General features: G+C 35.6%; 1 protein-coding gene across 1 annotated transcript; it reads left to right on the top strand.

Moving 5' to 3' along the window:
- Nucleotides 1–3262: 3262 nt before the first annotated feature.
- On the top strand, nucleotides 3263–14155 carry LOC114721932 (brefeldin A-inhibited guanine nucleotide-exchange protein 2). The gene is made up of 11 exons (XM_028907824.1): nucleotides 3263–4709; nucleotides 6557–6874; nucleotides 7029–7374; nucleotides 7469–7891; nucleotides 7978–8270; nucleotides 8654–8927; nucleotides 9486–9988; nucleotides 10402–10723; nucleotides 10832–11213; nucleotides 11318–12003; nucleotides 13221–14155. The coding sequence occupies exons 1-11, from the start codon at nucleotides 3520–3522 to the stop codon at nucleotides 13830–13832; spliced, it is 5349 nt and encodes a 1782-aa protein (XP_028763657.1). The 5' UTR covers nucleotides 3263–3519; the 3' UTR covers nucleotides 13833–14155.
- The last annotated feature ends 4583 nt before the right edge of the window (nucleotides 14156–18738 follow it).

The raw sequence follows: 18738 nt of genomic DNA, 5'->3' as shown, positions 1-18738 counted from the left end.
GGCGATCAAGAACCATGTAAAACAATTATTTTAAAATTAATATAAAATAGATATTGTTTTTTTTAATAGGATCCTTAATAGTCATTTCCCCCTAAAAGTTTAACTAAGATTTTGATTGGGCAATTAATGTTCTTGTATAAAATTCTATTTGTAATTTTGAAAAAATTGTTCGTAATCTCCGCTGTTTATTTATTAGCGATTAAATTTATTAATGTTTAATAGAGGAGCAACACTAATCCAGTTTTAGAATTTTAGGGTGACGTTGCACTTCCAACTTTCAGAAAAATGGTGCCTTTCAAGAAAAATACCTCGGGACCAAAAATACATTATATGTTTTTCAAAAGGAGAAAATTACAATAATTTTATCTTTAAAGGCTCTGTTTGGCATTTCTTAAAATTATTTATAAAAAAAATAAAACTTCTTCTATATACTTGTCTCATATTCTGTAAATCAGCTATTTAGAAACCATTTTATATAGGCAAAGTCATCCAAAATAAACCAAAAAAAAAAAAAGGAAGAAGCCAAACCAATTCAATTCCTCAGCTATTCTAAATTTTGTCGGTCCGGGAACCAATTATCAAATTAAATAAACCAAACCTTTGAACAACTTTAACTATTATAAGAAACTAGATCTCAACTCATTGTGTAGCATGGAGTCCTCTTGAAACCACGCCATCTGAAACTCTCCATGTGACAATAGTTTATCATTTGCATGCATCGGTTGATTTATGGAAATTTTTTAGGCAACTTACATTTGCATTACGAATTAATATGATATCTAATCCTTCTTCTTTTCTCTTGTCCATAAGAATATCTTATCTTTACATTGCCGAGGTTGTTAACTACTTCTCCTCGGGTTGTCAACAGCCACCGTTAATGTTGTAAATGAATTGCATTGGGTTCAAATTAATGGGAGTAAATATGTAATTTTACAATTATAATTTATTACACACACGTCCCTGGGAACTCAGGAATCATTTCGGGATTTCTATGGATTTTTTGTGAATTAATTGTCCTGTGGAATCTGAGTGTAATTTTCCCAAAATTAAATAAAACTCCTCAACTTTTTCTTAAAACTCATCAACATTTCAATTTTATCAATATGTAATATATAAACTATAGCTTGCAAAATAACAAAGGAAGGGTAAAATAGTAAATCTAAGTTAAAAATTTAATGAAATGACTTATAATTAAGACTAAAAGTATTTTCTTAGTCTTGTAAATAAAATAAGAGGAGTACAAAAAATTAATAAGTAAGGTTAAAAATGGGTCAGACGGCTTGTCAAAGGCATATGACCTGATTTGTTTGAAAAAGAAACAGGCTCAAACCTTCCAAAAAGCCTGTTTTTATTAACAAGCCAAGCTTGGGCTTGTTAAGAAACCTGTTAAGCCAGACAGGCGATTTGAGCTTGTTATAATTTTAGTTAATATGTTTTTTCCAACAATAGTGGCTAATACTATCTTCGGTCCTTAATATAAGAGTTAATTGGCTAATTTAAGTAAAATAAGAAAATTCGTTAATTTAGTTATTTGTAAGAAATATGTATCTCTTTCTCAAAATGCCCTTGCTAATAATGTGTATTAGCTAAAACTACGATATCATGAAACCTTGTATATGTGCAACTACTATAAAGACTACCTTAAAAAAATAAAAAAATATGAAAAATAAAGTGTATTAGAATTTTATATTTAAGATTAAATTAAAAATTAAACTAATTTTTATATTAAAGATTAGAGGTAATGTTTAATTTCTCACCCTACCTATCCTTGATAAATATTTTTCCTTTTTGACTGAACCTTAGCCGCTCGCCTACTTTTGTCCTGATGAATGTTGTTTTTTCTTTTTGCCCAGTGTCCCTTTTTGTTTTTCTTTCTCAATTTCACACCTGCAACGATATAGTACATGATTGGATTGGAGCCATTTTTATTTCATAAATAAAGACAAGAGAAGTGCAAATTTTATAGGTAAATAATTTCGTGAAAGCATAAAGAACTTTGCCGAGAACAAAATCACACACACACACACACACAGCAACTCATAATTGGAAACCATTGAACTTGAGAATTTGCTGACTCCAGTCCACGTACAGGAAAGCATCATTGGAGAGAAATGAGGACATATATACACTATACACATATATACATGTATAATTATAGTAGGTGGGTTCCTATTTTTAAATACTATGAACTTTGTACCTATAATCAAAATTGTTATTTGGTGTTATATTATCAATTAATTAGATTATATCATATTTTATTTTATATTTTAGATAATTTAGATTGAGTTATTATAATTTTAGATTGATTTATGTAATTATGACTTATTTTTTTGGCTTTTGGAAGTTTTTAAAAATAAAAACTTTTTTAATAGGCTTCAGGTCTAACCAGACCTTTATTAGGTCAGGTTTAGGTTGTAAAAAAGGCGTCTAACAGGCCAGTTTTTGTTTGATTTGTTTCCACCCTTGTTACTAAGTAATGATATTTATATAATTTTTTTTAAGTGAAGGATTGAATATTTATCTAAAAATTTATTTACCCTTTTTGTTGCATCTCTAAATGGTATGCAATAATGATATTATAAAAGCAAAAATTTTTTTTTTTTTTTAAATGTAATAAATAGCTCAAAAATCAAGTGTAATGCTACAATTTTTTTCTACCTTGAATGTAATGACTCAACTTAACCTGATAGTAGGATGTAAGCTGATGGTACTAAAATACTTCCTTAAATTTTCTTACAAAAAAAAAACTTCCTTAAATTTTTTTTGGACATGATATTATCAATTCAACTCTCAGAGAATATAATGAGTGCGTTGGTAAATGATATATATTTTTTTGCCAAGATGACAAAAAACCTTAATAGTTAGGAAAATGCAATTTAAATATGGATATAAAATCTTCAAATTACTTTTTTGGACTTAAAATTTTCGAGTTCCTTGTAATTTTTATTGACAGATAATTCACTTAAGGGGGTTATAAAATGAATTGTTGTTTCGCCGAATTTAAAAAATAAAAAGACTTTTCAGTGAAAATTGAGAGAAAAAGTAGAAAACAGACAAAAAGAATTATCAAGACATCGTCCGAGATTTGCACTTAATTAATAATTAAGCCATCTTACCATAGAAGCAATATCTTTGTAGCCCATAGTTACCCCTACCTCATCATTTTATTACTACACAACCCCACTTATCCACCATGAATGGAAGGGCGTTCCAGTCATTTCGTACCTGATCTTGGACTTTCGAGGAGCGAACCTAAACGAGATCTCAAATCTGACCCTTCTCCTTCCTTACGATCTGATCCTCTGAACCTCACTTCTTCCTCCATTGATGAAAGAAAGAATCGAGTGGGCATAATAGGAGCTGGGGCGCGACCTCATAACTCACTGAGTTAACTCGCTGCCATTGTTGAAGCAACTCACTGAGTTCATGGAAAGATCTTAGCTCGAAGCGGCTTCGTTTTCATTCTCCAATTTCGAGATCCCAACTGTCACTAACTCAGAGATCCTTTCCAGCTCGGGAATGGCTTCTTCGGAAGCCGATTCCCGTCTGAGTCAGGTCGTTGTCCCTGCCCTTGAGAAAATCGTCAAGAACGCTTCCTGGCGAAAGCACGCGAAGCTTGCTCATGAGTGCAAATCGGTTATCGAAAGGCTTAATTCACCTCAGACACAGGAGTTACCTGGCTCACCCTCCGATAACGAGCCCGAGACTTCGGTGCCGGGGCCACTCCATGACGGTGGTCCTGTGGAGTACTCGCTTGCGGAGTCTGAATCGATTCTTAGCCCTTTGATCAATGCGGCCAACTCTGGTGTCTTGAAGATCGCTGATCCTGCTGTTGATGCTATCCAGAAATTGATTGCCCATGGTTATCTACGCGGCGAGGCGGACTCCGGAGGGGGTGGTTCCGAAGCTAAGCTCTTGGCTAATTTGATTGAGTCAGTATGTAAATGCCACGATTTGGGAGACGACGCAATGGAATTGTTGGTGCTGAAGACGCTTTTGTCTGCTGTAACGTCGATATCTTTGAGAATTCATGGTGATTGCTTGCTCCTCATTGTAAGGACTTGCTATGATATATATCTGGGTAGTAAAAATGTGGTGAATCAAACGACGGCTAAGGCGTCGTTGGTTCAAATGTTAGTGATAGTGTTTCGGAGAATGGAGGCGGACTCTTCCACCGTCCCAATTCAACCAATTGTAGTGGCTGAGTTAATGGAACCTGTTGAAAAATCCGATGCAGACAGTTCAATGACGCAGTTTGTGCAAGGTTTTATCACGAAAATTATGCAGGATATAGATGGCGTGCTTAACCCTGTGACCCCTGGTAAAATTTCTTTAGGTGGGCATGATGGTGCATTTGAGACCACTGCAGTGGAGACCACTAATCCTACGGATCTGTTGGATTCCACGGACAAAGACATGCTAGATGCAAAATATTGGGAAATCAGTATGTATAAGACAGCATTGGAGGGAAGGAAGGGTGAGTTGGCGGATGGGGAGGCCGAGAGAGATGATGACTTGGAGGTTCAGATCGGAAATAAGCTGCGGAGAGATGCCTTTTTGGTGTTTAGAGCACTTTGTAAATTATCTATGAAGACGCCTCCCAAGGAGGCCTCAGCTGACCCGCAGCTGATGAAGGGGAAGATTGTGGCACTAGAGTTATTGAAGATTTTGCTGGAGAACGCTGGAGCTGTATTCAGGACTAGTGAAAGGTACCATTTTTTCTTTTTCTTTTGGATTTGGATAAGTCGGAACAATAGTGAAAAGTATCATTACTTATTAGTCAACTTGTTGCTTTCTTTTGTTTTGCTTGATGAGAATTTTCCTGGAAACGTTTTTAATGTGAGCGCTTTTATTAGGTGGGAAAAGAATGTACCGTGGCCTGATTTTGTTGATAGGCAGCATGTAGATCTGCATTTAGCTTAATTTTGAATGTAGTAAACACCACTGCATTGGCTGGAAGTTCTGTTGAATAGGTGTTGCTTCCACACTCCACAGGTGTATATTGAACAATTTGAAATGACATCATGACAAAATTGTGGATGGTCATTGGAAAGGAGTATGACTCTACATTTGTACTAGGCGCATTCTTTATTAAACACAAACTTTATGAATAATTAAGTAAAGGCCATATGTTGATAAAAATAAAAGATAATTAGGGAGGTATGCTGCAATAGTTAGTTAATCTAAAGAGAAGCAGGGGATAATTTTAATTCTAAAACTTTCTAGTTCAGTATTACATGATTAGATTTTAGTTGGTCTGGCGGAATTCTGCTTTGCAGCTTTTCTGTGGTCTGAGGAATTCCATTTAAGCATTCAAATAGAAATAATCTCTGGGCAGAGTTGTTTTTAAACTAAAATTATACATTGGAAGCTTCATTTCCCCCAAAAAAAAAAGAAAAAAGGAAGCTACTCAACTATGTTGGAGTAGTGGTCGCCAATATCTAATATAATATTTGAAGCTTCAAAGTAGCTTGGTGCAAGCATGCTGAGCGTAAAGGCACATTGTGTTTTTGTTACTCTGACATTCTCTCCTTTCCATAGAGCTTACAATGAAGATTTAAATGCGAGCAACATATTATCTTTGCAATCCTGAGTCTTGTCATGGATATCTATGCAGTTTTTGTTTTTCACTGCCAATTTGGGTGAGCACCCGTGACATTCTGAGCAGAAAATTGGGGATTTTGTTTAACTCTTTTATAATTCCAAATATATGGGCTTCCAAAATTCAGATGTCAGCGACACCGTTTATTTCCTTGTCCATTATCCTGCTTCTTTTACCTTCTGGAATAAGCAATCTGGACTTGTTAGAGGCCTAAGGTAGAGACTGTTGGCATGCTGTGACAATACAGAAAATTTACATCTGCTTTCCTGTTAAAAGTTAAATCTTTATTTGATTTACCAGATGCAACTTGAAAGCTACATTTGTCCTCCTGTATCTTGTTTCTTCAGCATCTAATTGAGGAAATGACCAAAACATAAAAGTGCCCCCTTTTGTGGCCAACACATATTACAATGCCCTAAACTGTTCATAAATTGCACAGATTCGGTTTTTGCTTTTATATTTTTTTTTTCAGTGTACATAGACTACTAAATGAGCATTTGGATGAATAAATGCATGATAGGTTTCCTGCGTTATTTTAGACTCAGCAAACTTCATTTTGATTTGATCCATGCACTTTAAAGCTTCCTCTGTTCTCCTATCTTTTATTTTGAAATAAGTAAACTTTATTTAGTTGTGGAAATGACTAAATCATTTATAAAATGCCCATACTGTTCAGAAATTGCAGCAGTTCCTTCTTTGCTTTGATATGTTTCAGTGTACATAGGCTATTATTCTGCTGTGTTGTTTAGTTCCTAGAATCTTCTCTCTTAAATGTGGAATGGCCTTTTGCTTTTCAGTTTAAATTGTTAATTTCAATTCTCACTGATGAAAGGTGAGGCAAGCTTTATGCACTGTACAAATTCTTGACGTGGTATTTTCCTCCGATTTTATTTTGCAAATTTCCTTGATGATGATGGAGAATAGTAATATCTGTGTTTGCTCATGACGAGACAGGTTTTTGGGTGCCATCAAGCAGTACTTATGTTTATCATTGTTGAAGAACAGTGCTTCAACTCTTATGATAGTTTTCCAGTTATCTTGCTCCATTTTCATCAGTCTCGTATCCAGGTTTAGAACTGGATTAAAAGCAGAAATTGGAGTATTTTTCCCTATGATTGTTCTGAGGGTTCTGGAAAATGTAGCTCAACCTAATTTTCAGCAAAAGATGATAGTTCTTCGTTTTCTAGAGAGGTTGTGTGTTGATTCGCAGATATTAGTGGACATATTTCTCAACTATGACTGCGATGTCAATTCATCGAACATATTTGAGAGGTAAGGTATTTTTTCCTCCAATTTGATTTACTTTATGTATTATATTTTTAGTATTGCATTTGTCGATCAATTTAGAAACTATTTCGGCTGGTGTGGTGTGGTTGTCATTCAATGTACTCCTTGTGTTTCTATTTAAGTGTTTTGGCCTTTGTAGGATGGTCAATGGACTTCTTAAAACTGCACAGGGGGTCCCACCTGGTGTAGCAACTTCACTTTTGCCTCCTCAAGAGGCAACCCTAAAATTTGAGGCCATGAAATGTTTGGTTGCTGTTTTAAAATCAATGGGAGATTGGATGAACAGACAATTGCGCATTCCAGATCCTCATTCAACCAAGAAAACTGAAGCTAGTGATAACAACCATGAAACTGGAGGCCTTTCAATGGCAAATGGCAATGGAGAAGAGCCTGTTGACGGATCAGACTCTCATTCTGAAGTCTCTAGTGAATCTTCTGATGCTTCAACCATTGAGCAACGCCGGGCTTACAAACTGGAACTTCAGGTGAGCAAGCGCATGAGGTTTTGAGAGTCAATTATGTCTCTGTTCTTGCTTTAGCTTTTCATCATATATGAATCTAATTCTAAGTTTATGGCAGGAAGGTATATCCCTGTTTAATAGGAAGCCTAAGAAAGGAATTGAATTCCTCATCAATGCTAACAAGGTGGGTAATTCACCAGAGGAAATAGCTTCTTTTCTAAAAGATGCATCTGGATTGAACAAGACTTTGATCGGTGATTATCTGGGAGAAAGGGAAGAAATGTCCTTGAAGGTTATGCATGCGTATATTGATTCTTTTGATTTTCAAGGGATGGAGTTTGATGATGCAATCAGGGTCCTTCTTCAAGGCTTTAGACTGCCTGGTGAGGCCCAGAAAATTGATCGAATCATGGAGAAGTTTGCTGAACGCTATTGTAAATGCAACCCTAAGGCCTTTTCTAGTGCCGACACAGCTTATGTCCTTGCTTATTCTGTCATAATGCTCAATACTGATGCTCACAATCCTATGGTGAAAGATAAGGTTTGGTCTTATAATCCTTATATTGATGCACATATGATTCTGATTGTTGTAATCCTAGACGTGTATCATACCTTTTTATCTTGCAGATGTCCGCTGATGATTTCATAAGAAACAACCGTGGTATAGATGATGGAAAAGATCTACCAGAGGAATACTTGAGGTCATTGTTTGAAAGAATATCTAGAAATGAGATCAAAGTGAAAGATGACAACCTTGCTCCACAGCAAAAGCAGACTGTGAACTCTAACAGACTGTTAGGCTTGGATACTATCCTGAATATTGTTATTCGTAAGCGTGGGGATGACAGTTATATGGAGACCAGTGATGACCTTATCAGACACATGCAAGAACAATTCAAGGAAAAAGCTCGGAAGTCTGAGTATGTTCAGTCTTATTGCTTGTTTCCTAGAACAGATTCTTCTGTCTCAATTCTTTCCCTGGTTATATTCTCCATTTAGCCCATTCTCTTTCTGGCATGAAAATCTTCTGTCTCTACTTTTCATTCAATTCATCTTCAGGCTATTTGTTTGTCCTACCAGTTTAATGTGTATCCATCTGTTGCTTTGTCAATTTTCCCTCGAAACATAATGTATGAATCTGACACATTCAAAGCAGTTTTTTGGTGAGCTTTTATTTACTTTTATGGCAATGCTGGTACATTTTGAATTTTGAGGTTGATTTATCCTAATTTACTTTTCAAGGTTAAAAAATAGAAAAAAATTTAGGTTTCCTTCTTTATGTGTATTCTGTTGCGATTTGCAGGTCAGCCTATTATGCAGCTACGGATGTGGTAATTCTTAGATTTATGATTGAGGTGTGTTGGGCGCCAATGCTAGCTGCCTTCAGCGTTCCTCTCGATCAAAATGATGATGAAGTTGTAATAGCTCTGTGTCTTGAAGGCTTCCGCTATGCTATTCACGTTACCTCTGTAATGACCATGAAGACCCATAGAGATGCTTTTGTGACTTCATTAGCCAAGTTTACCTCCCTACATTCTCCTGCTGATATTAAACAGAAAAACATAGATGCTATCAAGGTCAGTATACCTTTTTTGCCCCCTCCCATTAGAGGGTTAGAACTTCGAACGTCTAGTTGGTTTATATGCATTGTATTGAACTGAAGTTAATATCAACTATCAGTTCTCCTTGTGTTGAATGTTCTTTTTTAGTCGTAGAGTTAGTACCTGCTTTAAAATGGATGGTGATTTAAAGGGCATATGCTGCACTTCCATCCGTGACGTCTTCAGGTCCATGTTTGCATATGTTGATCCATTTTCATTTCCATCCATGACCATTGATATATCCTTTTTAATATTCATGTCAGAATTCAGTTAAAAAATACGCTAATTTTTTGTTGCAAAATGGATTTTCGTTTGTGCAAGCACTTTAATCACTACAAACTGAAAAAGAGGATGACCCTTCCAATGGATACTGTTCCGCTCAAGTCCTCCCATGTTTGTTGAAAATTAGTCTAGGAGCAATGGCTGAAGACACAGTATAGGCCCATTAAATATGGAACCTCACGTTTCTTGGTACTTAAATTAAATGATAATTTGTTGTGGATGACTTAGGATTTCCCATCTGTTTATTGATAGGCTATAGTTACTATTGCTGATGAGGATGGGAATTACTTACAAGAAGCTTGGGAACATATCTTGACATGTGTTTCCCGGTTTGAGCATCTACATCTTCTTGGAGAGGGGGCTCCACCCGATGCCACATTCTTTGCCTTTCCTCAGAATGATTCTGAAAAACCAAAGCAAGGAAAATCAACCACTCTTCCTGTTTTGAAGAAGAAGGGACCTGGGAGGATGCAATATGCAGCTGCCACTGTGATGCGGGGTTCATATGATAGTGCTGGTATTGGGAGTAACACTTCTGGAGTCACGTCAGAACAGATGAACAACCTAGTTTCTAATCTGAATATGTTGGAACAAGTTGGAAGCTCAGAAATGAATCGAATATTCACTCGGAGTCAGAAATTAAATAGTGAGGCCATAATTGACTTTGTCAAGGCTCTGTGCAAGGTCTCCATGGAAGAACTGAAATCTCCATCTGATCCACGGGTTTTCAGTCTTACAAAGATTGTGGAGATTGCGTAAGTACTTTTTCTTTCTGCTATTTTTGGTACATGCTCCCCTTCTTGTCCTTCCTCTTGAGTCTTTTTCTGTTTAGGCAGAAGGTATTAAGATTTTTCCTCAGAAAAAGGTAAAACTAATTGCTTTTTGGCTCTTTGTTGTTTGAGGCAGTTGCTTCAACCCCGTCTTGATGTGTAGATTTATTAACTTTTCAACACTTGTTCTCTGGCTCATGGGCTACATCATTAACCTGCAGTTTAGTGCTTAATTTTCTGAGGGGGTTTTACGTTGCCCCAAAGATTAGACGTGTGAAGATGGCGGTTGATAAAAAAAGTTGTGGCAGGGGTTGACTGTATTATGATTAAGTTTCATGATTCCCTCATCTTTATACATGTTTAACTTTCTATTGTTTGGCATGATTTTTGTTCAACAGGCACTATAATATGAACCGCATCAGGCTTGTCTGGTCTAGCATCTGGCATGTCCTCTCTGATTTCTTTGTAAACATAGGCTGTTCTGGAAACCTTTCAATTGCAATTTTCGCAATGGATTCTTTGCGGCAATTGTCAATGAAGTTTCTAGAGCGTGAAGAGTTGGCTAATTATAACTTTCAAAATGAATTTATGAAGCCTTTCGTCATTGTTATGAGAAAAAGTAGTGCTGTTGAAATTAGAGAACTGATTATCAGATGTGTATCTCAAATGGTTTTATCTCGTGTCAACAATGTCAAATCAGGATGGAAGAGCATGTTCATGGTAAAGATGATAAATCCTGTGTCTTGTTAGATCTATTTTTGCAATTTTTAGTTTTGATGTCTGCTAAAAGTGTCTCTTTTCAACTTTTGTTTGTGGGCTTGATTTCAGGTATTCACCACAGCAGCTTATGATGACCACAAAAATATTGTCCTCTTAGCTTTCGAAATAATTGAGAAGATTATTCGAGATTACTTTCCTTATATCACTGAGACTGAAACCACCACCTTCACAGATTGTGTGAATTGTCTAATTGCTTTCACCAACAGTAGATTTAACAAAGAGATTAGCCTAAATGCCATTGCTTTTCTCCGTTTTTGTGCAACAAAACTAGCGGAAGAAGACCTTGGTGCTTCTTCGAGGAATAAGGACAAGGAAACATCTGGAAAGATTTCTACACCTTCACCACGAACAGGAAAAGAGGGTAAACATGATCCTGGAGAGGTGACTGACAAGGATGATCATCTCTATTTTTGGTTTCCTTTATTGGCTGGTGAGTGTAGTGTAATATCTTTAGCCAAGATTATATCAAACTTATTTTTTTACAAGGAACTGAGCTTGGGAGATGAAATTACTGACTTCTGTATATATGTGCAGGTTTGTCTGAACTTAGCTTCGATCCTAGGCCGGAGATAAGAAAGAGCGCCTTGCAAGTTCTGTTTGAAACCTTACGTAACCACGGCCATCTCTTTTCACTAGGTTTATGGGAAAAGGTATTTGAATCAGTCCTATTTCCCATATTTGATTATGTGCGCCATGCCATTGATCCTTCTGGAAGTAGTGCACTTGGGAATGAAGTGGAGCCTGAAGGTGAGCTTGATCAAGATGCATGGCTTTATGAGACATGCACATTGGCCCTCCAATTGGTGGTGGATCTTTTTGTTAAATTTTATGATACAGTCAATCCACTTCTGAAGAAGGTTCTGATGCTCCTGGTAAGCTTTATAAAGCGCCCTCATCAAAGCCTAGCTGGCATTGGTATTGCTGCATTTGTTCGTTTAATGAGTAATGCTGGGGAGTTGTTTTCTGAAGAAAAGTGGTTAGAAGTGGTTCTGTCGCTAAAAGAAGCGGCAAGTGCAACACTTGCTGACTTTTCGTTCCTTGAAAATGGTGAGTTGTTGGCTAGACATCAAGAACATAATTCAGCTGGTGATGAGTATGACGACGAACACGGTGAGTCTGGCTCTCCTGATGATAATTCTGAAAGGCAGAGGACTCATCAACTTTATGCATATTTATCAAATGCGAAATGCCGAGCTGCTGTTCAGCTTTTACTTATTCAGGTAGATTCTCATTCTGTTGCTTCAAACACGGTCAAAATTATTTTTAGAAAAAAAATGCAGTGCCCCTAGCAAATAATGGGCATGCTTATCATTGAAGTACTTTTTTTTGGAAGTGTTTGTTGTGTTTGGCCGAAATCCAACAGAGCTTTGAAGCAGTCGTAAGAGCAGTTTGTTTGTTTTCAATCATTGGGACAAGAAAATTGGAACTACAGGTTGATGCACGAATAAAATTTTATTATCATTACTTTTTTGAAAAATGCCTTTACTCAATCATTAATTACAAACATGTCCCATTTCAGCGTAGTTGTCCTCTTTTCTCATTCTTTAACTTTGCCACAGCCTCTCTCCTTTATTTATATTTTGATTTTGATTGTATGTATTATATCTTTGCGTGTGTGTGTACAAAATTGATTGTATTATATGATTTTTGATTGTATTTTGTTGTGTGTGTAGTTGGTCTTGATTTTGATTGTATGTAGTTGTGTATCATATTTTGATTTAAATGTTTGTACACTTGTTTTTTTTAAAAAACATTTTGTATAAAATTTAACTGTGGCTAATAATTAAAGTAATACCATTGAATCAATATTAATTGCAGGGTTGAATCCTTTTAACACGTTTTGGTTTTGGTTCTTATCTGTTGCAAAGACAGGTCCATGTCAATTCGAGTTATTTGTCTGTTGATAGTATAGTTATTGGAAGACTAGTCAAACATGATGGGATTACCTGTTTGATGATTTTGGAAGTAGTAATTGGTTATTTTTGGGGTTATAATACTCTTTATGCAACTTGGAAAAGGGCTTCCAAATCAGAAGAAATTCATAGTGATTCTAGGCAGGCCTATAGTTTCTATCTTAATGGACATGCGATCAATATCTTGTCACCTCGTGTTATTAATATTTTAATATTAATTTAGATCTGCTAAAATTTGTTGAACCTAGGGTTGTCTAAAAACATGCCTTTTTTTTTTGGGCTACACATAGGCAGTCCTATTTGAGGTATTTTTGAGTACTAAATGTGAGCATCTTTCCTAGTGGGGATTCGAACCTTAGTTCGTTACATTATGTGGGACCAGCTTTTTCCACTCGGTCCAATCCCCGCTGGTTAAAACATGCCTTGTTTGAATACATGTTAATGTGCACTATCACAGGAATGCATGACAGTAAAAGACATTAATTTTTTTAGTGAAAGATGCTAACACTATCTGGAATTTGCAGGCAGTGATGGAGGTCTACAACATGTATCGGTCTCACCTTTCAGCCAAAAACATGGTAGTCCTGTTTGGTGCCTTGCATGACGTGGCATTACACGCTCACAAGATTAACAGCAACAGTAGTTTACGTTCTAAGCTTCAAGAGTTTGGCTCTGTGACCCAAATGCAAGATCCCCCGCTGTTACGCCTTGAGAATGAGTCCTACCAAATATGCCTTACAGTTTTACAGAACCTTATTGAGGACCGGCCTTCAAACTATGAGGAGGCTGAGGTTGAAACTCATCTGGTCCAACTTTGTCAGGAGGTTTTGGAGTTCTACATTGACATTGCAGGTCTCAGACGAACACCTGAATCATCTGATGGGGGGCAGCCTCATTGGTTAATTCCTTCGGGCTCTGGGAAGCGACGAGAATTAGCTGCGCGTGCACCTCTTGTTGTGGCTACCCTTCAGGCCATAAGTAGTTTGGGAGATTCTTCTTTCGAGAGGAACTTGGCTCACTTTTTCCCTATCCTCTCAAACTTGATAAGCTGCGAACACGGTTCAAATGAGGTCCAGGTGGCCCTCAGTGACATGCTTAGTTTAACAGTTGGTCCTGTTTTGCTTCGTTCAAACTGATCTTGGCCATGCATTTCAAGGCGTAGGATAATTTTTGGTCTAAGATTTTTTTGTTTATATTTTCCCCTCGTTTGCCTCTCCTTTCTCAGATATAGCTTGATAGTAGTACATGAAAAAGATGGTAGCAGTTTTCTCCTAGCTGTACCTTCCAAATCTTCTGTATTCAGAAGCCTCCATTTTCCAATCCGAATTGTGTATCGATACAGGTGGTTTAATGTTGTATGCTTACGTTTTCCCCTCATTTTTGACATTAGAGTGATACCTATAAAGTTTGAGATTTACTTTTCTTGATATATTTATTGATTTAATTGTTGCTGGGCAGTGATGCTAAACTTGACTCCATTCAGCTATGTGGTTTCAGTAACACAGGATTTGTTGCCTTGTATGAATATTTGCACGGTGTTTAATACAGGAGCTTGCTACTGACACTGACAACCCAAATTTACAGCAGCTTCGTTTGGGTGAAAATAATTGAGCCAAGTCATTTTCCCTGGTTTATCTATGTTAATGATAGTGGAGCTCCTGATATGCATTTCAGACAAGTCCGTTTGTGTGAGAGTGGATAAATATATCTTATTTAGAGTAGAAAATATAACAAGTTTATGAAAAATTTTCCCCCCTTTTTGAATAAATGTATAAATTTAGAAGATATAAATTTGCATAATGTGTTTTGAGTGGCTTGGATAGGTGACTAAAGTGTTTTTTATGACAATCTAATTGGATTAGATCAGGTTCGATTGACGTGGCTTTCCCAGAGCTATTTTTTCATGTTCGCAGACTCAAGATCTCAGACTTAGGCATCGCGTTTCATGGCCTAAATGTACATCTGCACCGGTACAGGTTATTTTTGGGATTTTGAAGTTGTTTGGATTGACTTCTTTTTGTGATGGGCTTATGGGGTCTAATGAGCTGTTGGGCAGAAGTTATTTTTTTTTGGCTTTTGGAGTGATGAGCGGTTGGGGGTGAGGGACGGTGGGGTGTGCAGGGGAGAAAAAAGAAGAAAGAGAAGAGATGATGATACTGGACATGAACAGTTTTTTTTTTTTTTTACATTCACATGTTGTAAAAGTGGAACAATAAATTAAGGATAATATTTTTTTAGTAAATACTGAACATAAATTATTTCAAAAGTAAATACTAACGTAAAATTGGAAAAAAAAAAGAAGAACCGTGCTATTTTTCATTTATTTACTTAATGTTTTTTTTTTTGTAAAAAAAGATATCTTTTTGTTGTGGGCTTCTGGGAGAAGTAAACTTTCGGTGCGTTTTGGGGTGCTGTGGGCGATGAAAGAAACTGTTGAAAAATTTATGGCTATGTTAAAATTTTTTACCCACCTGACCCTCACCCCTGCATGAATATTCTCTCACCTCAATAATAAACAAAATCACAAGTTCACAACACACACACACTCCTCCGTTGGAAAATTGTCACATTATATATATAATTCCTTTATAACAATAAATTAAATTTTCTTATTTTTAATAATTTTATTTTCAGTACCTTTTTTAAAATGGCCACATTATACATATAATTTTTTTCTAATAATAAATTAAATTTATTTACTTTTAATAATTTTATTTTCCTTCTTAAAAAATAGTCACATTATATATATATATATATCTAATATTAGATATATACTATCTAATAAAATTTATGTCCTTTTAAGTCATTTTACATCCAAACTTACTTTTATATTTATCATCCAAACAAGTTTCAGCTTCTCAAACTGACTTTTTTTCAAAATCCAATCCAAACATAAATCACATTACCTTATCTGACTTTTATTCAATCTGACTTCTGTAAAAGTCAGATTGAAAAAAAAGTTACTTCTCTACCGCTAATCCAAACACACCCTTAAGTAGTTAGAATTCCTTCCACTAGCATACGCCTGTGCTTTTTTTTTTTTAATGGTACAAGAGAAGGGTAAAGCCAAGAACATTAAAATACTATATTACTATTTGGAATTAAATCCCAGACTCTCTTTTCCACCTTAAAGTGGAAAATACCCTCCATCATTTTATCAGCAACCTTGTTTTGTTATGAATAACCTTTAGGGTTTGTTTGGCTCAATTAGAGGCTCAATGAGAGGAGGGGGGAGGGGAGGAGAGTAAAAGATTTTAATATTACCTTGTTTGGATTTATAAAAAAAGAGAAGAAGAGAGGAGTTTTAACATTACCTTGTTTGGTTCATCAGGGGAGGAAAAGGAAAAATATTTTGACATAGACAATTTTGCTCTTATTATATTTAAGATTATTTTTTCAAATTTTATAGAATGTTTAATAAAATAGAATTGTAAATAACATTTAATATATTGAGCAATACTTATACCAAAATCTTAATATACTCTAGAATGTGAAGTATTATTGAAAAGAAGACTGAAATAATGTTCATCCACAACTTGTATTGTATCCCATCTTTGAATAAAATATTTGGTCATGCAAATGAGAGAGTAGAGTCTAGAGATAAGAAGAAAAAGATTTAGGATAGCATAAAAATATTAAAAATAAATGAGTATAATGGTTACACATGACAAAATATTGTCATTTTCCTCCAAATCCTCCCAATTTTGGAGGGGAGGGAAAATTTTAAAAAAATTTCCTTATCTCCTAAAATTTGTGTGTTGCCAAACAAGGAGAAATGATTAACATCCTTCCCCTTAAAATTTTCCCTCCTCTTCTAAAATTTATGTGTTGCCAAACAAGAAGAAATGATTAAAATCCTTCCCCCTCCCTTCCCTCCCCTCCAAATCCCTCATACCAAACTCACCCTTAGCTCCCAACGGTATCTTATCAGCTTTTTAATTTGCGTAAACATCAAATTGCAGTTTCACTCACCATTATATCAGTAAGATTCTTTGCATCCGACTCAAGGATAACTGCCTTGAATCTTATGTCCCAAGCAAGATGGTGATCCTCAAATAGGATAACTATTCGACTTTTCTTATGGCATAGACTAATTGCTGATGGACTAGTCATATGGAAGCCCGCATAGAATAACTGACCCATGCACACAAAATTTATATAAATTTATAAGTCAGAAATTTTTCTAAAACTTAGGATAAGGTATAGATTCACAATCTAATTGCATATTTACATGCAAGTCTTATTTATAATATAGAGAAAGAGAAATTATTTGTTTCTTTCCATAATATAAATTGCCTTATTAAATTTACTATATAAGTGTATAATATAAATTTTGTAGATTTTATTTTCTTAAAAAGTTATTAAATTTTAAGATAAAATTAATAAGAGTCAGGTTTTTTTCCTTATTTTATTATAAATAAGATAAAAAGAGTACTACTTCTAGTCCTAAATATAAGAGCTAGATGAGGGGTTTATTTTGATCCTCTTGATTACACATTTTCATTAAGGATTGTTATAATTTAGATGATTAAAAAGTTTTAGGGAAACCTATATGCACTTGTGACAAATAACTTAGTAGACTAATATTCTTAATCTACTTAAATCAGTTAAGTAGTTTTTATATTGAGGAGCGGTAGTAGTATATTTAAGTGATGTATAAAAGTCAACATACAAGTTGAGGCTGCAATAACTGCTTCAATGGACAAATTTTAAGAAAGAATTTCACAAAAAGGAGTTTGAAATTTAATAATTTCTATAAGAATGTGTTGTTATTTGTGAGTTCAGTGTTATCAAAATCTATTAAAGTGTGATTATCATTTGAAATTTCGTAACTTCAAGTTTTTTTGTGTGTGAAATTCTCGCTAAGTTTAATATACACAATTTTAGTGTTTTAACAAGAAGATAACATTCGGACCCAAAAATATAATAATAAGATAAGATGGATGGATTGGGAAACCTAGGACCAAATTGTAAGATACAATGGGCTTGAACAAAGACACAGGAAACAGAATGGATAAGAAAAAATGCTTTTTTTTGGAGGCGCAAGTGATCTTATCTGAATCAATCATTCAGGTCTTTGTTTTAATTAGATTTCGATAATAATTTTATCTTAAATATATTGCCTATTTATCAACAAAATTAAATGGGAAAAAGACAGAAAAATGCACCTCCAACTCCAAAAGCCCAAAAACGTCCGCCGAATTTGACAAATCCCGTTTTGGTACCAGCAGACCATTTTGGGATTATTTTCTTAGACGAAAAGACCAAACCGCCCTCAGTGTTATTTTAAACAAAAGTTGGGAACAGAGGCGGTTTTTCGACTCTCTCATTCTCGATCCCTATTGAAGCCGACAGAGCGAAGAAGAGAGGAGAAGAGAGCGGAGGAGGAAGCTACTACCGGCGTCGAAGAAGAGAGAAGAGAAGAAGGAAGAGCGTTTGGTGGTCACCGTCGAAGAAGAGAAAGGAAAATAACGATGGAACGGCTACATTGCGGCAATCGATCGAAGGTGAGGAAGAGAGAAGAGGAGGAATTTGCGGTGAGACAGAGGTAAGTTTGTTAACATTCCTTCCTTCTCTGTGTTTGTTGAAGTTATATATTTGATACTGCTACTACTTTTAAGATGTCGATCGAATGTGTGTGAGAGGGAGTGGGCAGTTTCTGGAGATGAAAATGACAAAGTGAATGTGCAGAAAGTGGAGGACCCAACTAGATTGCTTGGATTTCACCATATGATGACTTATATACTTTCAGGAGTGTGGACCACATACACAGCCCACACCCCCGTACCTTTTCTTTTCTTGTTAATGATTTCACTGTTTCATCACTACTTTATCTCTACCTTTTTGTTCTTTTCATTCACATTTCCCACTCCTCCAGCCCAGCCACCAAGCTATTCCTGTCAGCTTAATTAACATCGATGACATTGTTATCTCTATGGACAATAACCCAAAAGTCGTTCTTTTTGGCCATAGATAGTTGAGATGTAATAGGTACCTTAAGAAGCAACCGCAAATATTGTCTTTCATCTATTAGCCTAAGTT

This window comes from Neltuma alba, unplaced genomic scaffold (genome assembly GCF_004799145.2).
Source record: "Neltuma alba isolate B1F8T4 unplaced genomic scaffold, ASM479914v2 tig00012076_pilon, whole genome shotgun sequence".
In the NCBI taxonomy this organism is placed as follows: Eukaryota; Viridiplantae; Streptophyta; class Magnoliopsida; order Fabales; family Fabaceae; genus Neltuma; species Neltuma alba.
Note: the sequence above shows the minus strand (reverse complement) of the source record. Positions and strands in the feature narration are given on the sequence as shown.